The 7,825-nt window shown below is 45.6% G+C and overlaps 1 protein-coding gene across 1 annotated transcript; it reads right to left on the bottom strand.

Moving 5' to 3' along the window:
• Nucleotides 1-703: 703 nt before the first annotated feature.
• cbln1 (cerebellin 1 precursor) lies at nt 704-7,169 on the bottom strand. Its single transcript, XM_062462012.1, has 3 exons — nt 6,413-7,169; nt 5,663-5,782; nt 704-1,287 (listed from the first exon to the last, which is right to left on the bottom strand). Exons 1-3 carry the CDS (start codon nt 6,662-6,664, stop codon nt 1,090-1,092), a joined length of 570 nt encoding a protein of 189 aa, XP_062317996.1. The 5' UTR covers nt 6,665-7,169; the 3' UTR covers nt 704-1,089.
• Nucleotides 7,170-7,825: the final 656 nt, after the last annotated feature.

Genomic DNA, 7,825 nt, shown 5'->3' with positions numbered 1-7,825 from the left:
AATAATGAGAGAGAGAGAGAGAGAGAGAGAGAGAGAGATGGAGAGGGGGAATAAGATGTTAAGGGGGATGGCTAAGGTGGAAGCAGAAGAATAAGGTAGTATAGGGGGAAGAGGAAGTAGGAATAAAAAAAGGTGGAAGGAGAGGAAAGAAGAAGTGGAAGGAGAGGAATAGAACATTTTGGGGATAGAGTTAGGGAGGAATAGGGAGAGATTTGGAAGAGAGGGATGGGGATGAATATAATAAAGAAGGAAAAGACAGGTGCAAGAGTGAGCAGTGGGGTTGCACTGAACACATGAACACAGAATGGTGAGAGAGAAAGAATGGGAAGGGGAATAAGGAGGAGTTTAGATGGCTGGAAGTTATTTGTGAAATGCAGAGAATGTAGATTAAGATTGGCCTCTGTATCTTCTGATCTAGGACAAGTTTAGAGGTTCCTCTCCAGTGAATACTGTTTGGCTTTGGGGAGGGAGGGATAGACCTTGATCAGAAACTTGGGTAACTTCACCCCGGAGTACACAGACATTGTGGACTACAAAAATGGAGTCAGTATGGGTGACTATGGCCATAGTACATGGGAAATGTATGCAGCTCTTTGACACTGTAGGTAATACAGAGAGACATTCTTCAAAGCAGATGCAGATAGAAAGGATTGATGTTGGGCTGTGGGGGTTGACCTTCAGTTATTACTCGCTTTAATGCGTAAATGATTGTATTTCTGAGGATAAAAAAGTTTTGGCTGTCCAAAGCTGCAGTCAGGCTGCGGACTGAGTGAATGTGTCAGAGCGCCTGCTTGGACTAAATACACCTTCCTCCCATCTCTCACCTCCTCATTCATCCTAATCCTTCCCTCTCAACTACCATCCATCTCTGTCATCTGCCAACATGTCTATCGCTCTGCTCTCTCTTCCTATGCTCTCCCTATGTTTCTCTTTCTCTATTGCTCTTTCCACAGTCTCCCAATCTGCTGGACTGACAGGCAGTCTGAAGAAGTCTGTCGGTTCTCCTCCTCCTCCTCCTCCTCCTCCTCCTCCTCCTCCTCCTCCTCCTCCTCCTCCTCCCCTTCTTCCTCCTCCTCCTCCCCTTCCTCCCTACATGGGGAAGACCAGGAAGCCAGAGAAAGTGGAGTACTTCCAGCCACCCATCAGGTTTCCGCGCTCCAGTTTGAGGTAGGCCCGGTCCCCTTTCTCCATCTGGATCAGAACGCCGTTGCTGGCCGCTTCACGGGTCACATCCTGGTCCCCAGCGAAGGCCGAGATGACTGGCCAGCCGTTGTGCATCAGACTCACCTAGAGGGGAAGGGGGGGAGTGGGGGTTAGGGACACAGTCACGTGCACACACCATCACACATATCGTTACACACAGTCAGACAAATAACTGGACTCACATACAATTACACTCACAAACACACAATGACATTCACACATGAACACGTGCCGTTACACTCAAAATTGCAACTGGAAACATCCTCGTGAGACCCATGGTGAGCACGTTCGAACACACTCCCACACACACACATCCCCAAGCGTTCACATACACACTCATTCTGTTCAAACACACACTAACACGTCCTCAAACATGTACATACACACACCTTCTGTTCACACAAACATCCTAAATAGAACTATTTGCTTGGACCATAATTACCCATAATAGACCGTAAGCATAACCATGAAAATCCCATAATTCTCCTCATCACACAGAGCTGGAGAGTCCCAGTGTGGAAGGTTGAGCACCTCTTGAATCAAACATGCCCGTGTCTATTGTCTGAACATTTCACACAGCACATAAAAGTTTAACACAGAACTCCCAGGCCCCGACACATGGGGCTCTTATTTAGAACGGTGAGGGAGACATCCCGGACGGAGATGGTGTTTGGTAGAAAGAGAGATAAAAAAGTGAAGGATGGTGGAGAAAGACAGAAAATCTGATGGAGAGCCAGAACATGTCAGAGAGAGAGATACAGAGAGAGAATATACAGGGTTTGGAGAAGTGGATACCGTGAGTGAGATGCCGGAGAAATGTACAAGATAGAGATGGGCAGGACAGAGAGGCAGGCAGGACAGAGAGGCAGGGAGGACAGAGAGGCAGGGAGGACAGAGAGGCAGGGAGGACAGAGAGGCAGGGAGGACAGAGAGGCAGGGAGGACAGAGAGGCAGGGAGGACAGAGAGGCAGGGAGGACAGAGAGGCAGGGAAGACAGGGAGGCAGGAAGGACAGAGAGGCAGGGAAGACAGGGAGGCAGGAAGGGGGGTCAGAGAGACAGGGAGGGGCAGGACAATCTCTACTCAGTGTGCATGTAATGAGTCCAGCAGGGAGAGTAGGCAGGGAGATGAGACTAGAGTGGACTGGGGGGAGACAAGCTGCTACACATCACCTCAACCCAGGGGAGACTCAGTCTCACACACACATAGACACACACACACATTGACACACACACACAGTGTGGGCCGCAGTGGAGGGTCAGAGCGAGGAAAGTCCCAGGTCCGTGGCAGTGATATATGGGACTAATAAAGCGATGACACGACAAACGTTGGATGGGTCAGTTCAGCCCTCAATGATGAAGAGGAGCCTGGGGAGAGGAAGATGAACACAGACACAAGACAGCATAACATACTCTCTCTCTCTCTCTCTCTCTCTCTCACACTCACTGACTCTCTCTCTTTGTCTCTTTCTCTCTCTCTTTCTTGCCCACACACAGAATAAACACACACTAACAAATAACAAGATCCCGGACAACCTCAAACACACTCAATTACTACGACAATAAATACAATGGCGTTTGTCTTTGTGTGTTGTACGTTAGAGGGTTGGCTAAGGCCTATGTCAATTGTCCTGGACTTTACTACACGCCCATCCCCAATGTTTCATCTCCCCCTCTGCCTTCCCTCCTCACCTGCCCTCCTCCCTCTCTTCCCCAGCCCTCTGCCCCCATGTCATGTCCAAGAGTTTGGGTGCTGTGTATGGTGTCCACGGTGTCAGTCTCTCATTGAACTGCATTTATTAAAGCATAAGCACCCATTTAAGTCCTGAGAGGAGAGAGGCTTTAGATATAGCACTGGCCCACGTCCACTCTGTTTTAATGCAGCACTTAACCCTAATCACCAACACACACGTCCTCCCTGACACAAAGCCACTTCCTGCCCAGACAATATGTCTGGTAAGACAGAGGCCTTTCTTTCTCTCTCTCTCTCTTTCTCCCTCTCCCCACGCTTTCCCTCTCTCTTTTAACAGAGAGAGGACAGGGTGACAGAGACACAATAGCTGTTCTGTAGGCCTGGGAAATTCGACCACTTTACAGCTGTCATGTCTGGAAAATAGAATCAAGTTTTCGAGACCAAGTTTCTTTGAGACCGTCAAAGTGAGTTCAAGGACATTGAAGGAAAATATTATAATTTGGAGAGAAAGGACATCTGGCACAAGCATCAGTGAAAAAACACAAGTCTATGAGAGTTGTCTTTAGTTTCCAGTGTTTCATTTAAATCATGGTTCCTCACTGTCTGCTATCAGAACCTGCTCTGGAAAACCCTCATGCTTATGACTCTGACTTATGAAAAAGTTGCGTGTTTTAAGAATATTAGAGATAGATTGGAGAAGCTGAACATCTGTTTTCACTGTTGGAAACCAGATATCCTACTTTCCAGTTGATGAGATAGTTAGAAATTTCTTTACTGCATGTTTGTGTTTATTTAATTGAGTGAACAATGGTAATTTCTTGATTATATTGATGTTGTGTGTGTGTGTGTGCCAATAAACGTCATAAACACTGTCACACCTGTATTATCCAATGGAACCCATGTATTTGCTAACCTAATCACCTTCAGACTCTGTGTAATGTCCAATTATAATATTTGTCCTTGAACATTCTAGAGGTAGACCCAGTCCCTGTAGGCAAGCAGGATTCACTGTCTCTGGTTTGGACCAGTTTCAACGCATTCTTCCTATTTAAACACCAACGTAAAGCATTAGGAGATAAGCTGGGTATTTATGTGTGCTGAATCTCTGTTCTCCTTCCCCTGGTCTGCTCCACATCCACAGATAGACAGATATGAGTGGTTGAGATGTTTATGGATGCCAGGAAATGGAGATGGTTGGAGTCACCCCGCTACGGCACGGTACATGAAAGAGTGGCCACCATCTTGCTTTAGCGTGTTAAAACATGTTTATCTTACAGGAAAGATTCGAGGGTGACAGGTAATCTGTTGGTATTTAAAGGTCCAATGTTGGCCTCTTAAAAAAAAACTTTTAAAAGGATGGTTTGCTATAAAACGAACAAAGATTATGTTTGAGACTAGATGTGGAGTCCTGCAGTCGCATTATACACCCTGTAGGCCTTCTAGCTTAGATTTAGTAAATTGACAACAACTTGATGTGTAAATATGCATTCTCTATTCACATTCTGTGGTTGGAAGAACTTCTTTCATTGATTTCCTCCTGTCTTCTTTCCTTCCCTTCATTTGTCTACACAAAGCCAGCGGCCTACTCTATGTCAATCTCTCCCTTCCTCAATCCCTGTTTCTGCTGGACATATTGTATTTAGAGCAGTGAGATACAGAGCTCAGTAGTGGATGCAGCTGGATAGCAGAGTGCACAAACGCTACCTGATCAGAGCTCAATTTATCTTTCTTGGATCTTCACGTAGGCCATCTTTAAAGTAGGCCTCCAACGAACCTCCGTCACACCTGTCTGCCCCCACTCACCACCCAAAAAATAGATTCTACCACGTGCTTGCTCCTTGGTTGTTCATGTTGCATAGCTATCTGTTTTTGGTCTAATGGAGCTCAGTGACACAAGCATGAATGCGATTTGACGGGGCTTGTCCTTTCTCTTTTCCGCTCCCGTGGATTGTTGTCGACTAATTAATTCAGACGCCAATACGGAATGAATAACAGAATGTAATAGTGATGCCCTGGAGACCTCACAGCGTAATTATACAGCAGTTTAATTAGAGAAAGATAGACTCTAATTAAGGCTGAACGCGTTTCAAAAGCCACGTTGTCGTGTTAAATGCTATTTACAGAGGGCGAGGCCAACATATGATTAGGCGTATCGGCTGATTTGGCGCATCAAAGTATTAGGTTAGTCTATGTGTGAAACGAAGGAGAAGCCAGGCCATCAGTGTGGACAAAAGTTTGACAAACAACCACAATCAATACAAATTCTGCCATCAAAATGCTGTTTTATAGAAGCAAATTAACTTGTATTTTATTTTTACATGTGCTAGCAGATGCAGTCAATTAAACACATAGCGGGACCGCCGGCGCGCTTTTTGTTATCTCTGTCCGTGGTCCTGAAGTGGGTACCGCATCTGCATCGACTGTCCCAATTTGGATCCGCAAGGCTTATCGATTAATTAGAATTCAGCGTGTGGCTTTCATCTGCAAATCCCCTTTCTCTCCCGGGGACGACATCTAATAATACAACTACAAATCATTGCTAGTGGTATCGCTTTAGAATTTACTGGTGGTATTCAACTTTTATGAGGTCTACCAGCGGGAGTTGCGTTTGACTCTCCAATTCATCGCCAGCTCATGGATTTTGCAATCACACATATACACACACATACGCTTGCAACATACCCGTGCTTTTACACGCACGCAACACACAGCCAAGACACGTCTACTTGCTCCAACATACGATACACACTCAATCCCTGTACACTGACCTGCATGGTTTGACGATTATACACTTTCACCACGTGGAAATTAAAACTGTATATTCCTTTGCGCGGGGCGATGAAATTGCTCCTCTCCTCGTCGAAATGTTTTCCAACGTTGACGAGTATCTGTGGGATATACAAGGACTGTGAGGAGGGAGAGAAAACAGGGACATCAAAGGCACTCTTCTTTTTCATGTCATAAATGCTTTATACTATTTGCGCAACGAAGTCCAAATGGAATCACTCCTCATACATTAATCATGTGTTGGCGCAAACGGCAACCTCACAAAACTTCATTCTAACTCAACTACTTTTGGTCACAAGTTCGAACCTCATACGTAATAAATCTCTGATAATAATTAATGAATGTCATTTTCCAGACTGAAATGTCTAATTTTATGAGACCAAGACCTGCCGAGCAGAACTATTGAGTCTAATTGAAAAGCCGTTTGAAAGAGATTAACCTTTGAAATTGGGGAGTAGCATGAAGACGAACATCGCCCTCGCGACCTGGTATTCCATTATTTGGATGGAATTCTTACCGCATTCAATCTACACAGGTGTCCTAAACTATTAAAACATATAACATTTAAAACTGCAGAATTAAATATCCTCGTTAAACATGTATCAAACACTTCTAAACTGATCATATCTATTATCTTCCTCGACACCAAGACCAGGCTCGCTCCACTCTGGAAACGGTTGCTATTCAGTTTTCTAATGACAGCAATACACATGTGGTGACAGTTAACCCACCTGGTCGAAATAGATGACCATAGTCCGATTACTCATCTCCGAGGGCTCGTGATTGGTGTTTCTCACGGCTGAAAAAGCCACTTTGGCGCTCCCAGAGCGCACCGATATCCCGAGCGTCGTCGTGGTGGGATCCGAAGTTGGGTTGGAATCGCAAACGACAAGACATTTCCCCTCTAGCACGATGGGTTCCGTCTCGTTCTGAGCGTTCACTAGAGTCACTAGCCACACTGCGCCCAGCACGAACGTCAACATGACTGCGACTTCAAGATGCACTTTGTCGCTGTGTCCCGGGAAGAAACGGGTTGTGTTTTCAGAAGTCCGTGGAGAGTAAGAAGCTTTTCTTATTGTTAGTACTTTTAAATAACCAACTCCCCCTTTGCTAATTCAAAGCTCTCATTTGAGTATTATCTTGGTCTCTCAGGAGCGAACAGAACAACGTTTTGATTTTCCCTTTTCTTATTGAAAATGACGAGGAGTTCCCTTTACCAGTTGTTTCCCACGTTACTGTAACTTCTTTCAAACCCTTCTCGGCTCGAGCTCCCCGCTTTCTTTGCTCACTCCGTAATCGAATAACCAGTCGCGAGCGGTACGAGGCCCTTGTCTAGTCGAGGCGCAGTTGAATACATAGCGCGGGGTCCGTCTGCTTGCGCGCTGAATTATTGATATGTGAGATATTAGAGCTGAAACACAAAGGCTCGGACGAGCGAAGCTCCCGCCCCGCTCGTTTTCAGCAGACCCCTCCCTCCGGGACCTCAGTCTCAGACGAACGAATCTCAAGATTTCCAATCGGCACAGACCCGCCTCCCTCATCACGAAACAGTTGGAGTTATTTTCTCGCGCAAGAAGTATCTTACAGGTGGACTCTGCTCCAGCAGGCACCGGAAGGGTTGACACCCCGATGTTCCGTTTGGAGAGGATCTATACATACCATACCGTAGCCTCTACCTCGCACCTGCATTTTTTACCAACTGGCTTTCAGAAAACTTGTGGGTTGTGGGGAAAAAAAGAAAAAAACAGAAAAATACATTCTAGATTTCAAGAAATACAAGAAGGAAGTCGACAAACATCCTCGAGATCTTACAAGTCAGTTTTTGACCCTCGCGGAACCCCCCAAAAAATCTATTTTCAAGAGGAAAAGTGTTTTCTGTTTACACGGAAGGATCTTGGGGGATGAAGTGACGACGCTCTGAAAGATAAAATAAACCCAACCACAGAATGGGGATTACATTCACGTGGTGCAAATACTGTACAGAGTAGCAACGCACGGTTTAGATACAGTTTAGGAGACCAATCAATACTTAACGCCCAAAGTTTATTTGGCACATCCTCATTATTTCAGCATCTTCTTCAGGGGGGGTGGGGGGGGGGGGGGGGTTCTTGGAGAGGTAAATACAGTTGGTTGCAATCAACTTC

Source organism: Osmerus eperlanus, chromosome 5 (assembly GCF_963692335.1).
Source record: "Osmerus eperlanus chromosome 5, fOsmEpe2.1, whole genome shotgun sequence".
Taxonomy (NCBI): Eukaryota; Metazoa; Chordata; class Actinopteri; order Osmeriformes; family Osmeridae; genus Osmerus; species Osmerus eperlanus.
This window is presented reverse-complemented; position numbering and strand designations above follow the sequence as displayed.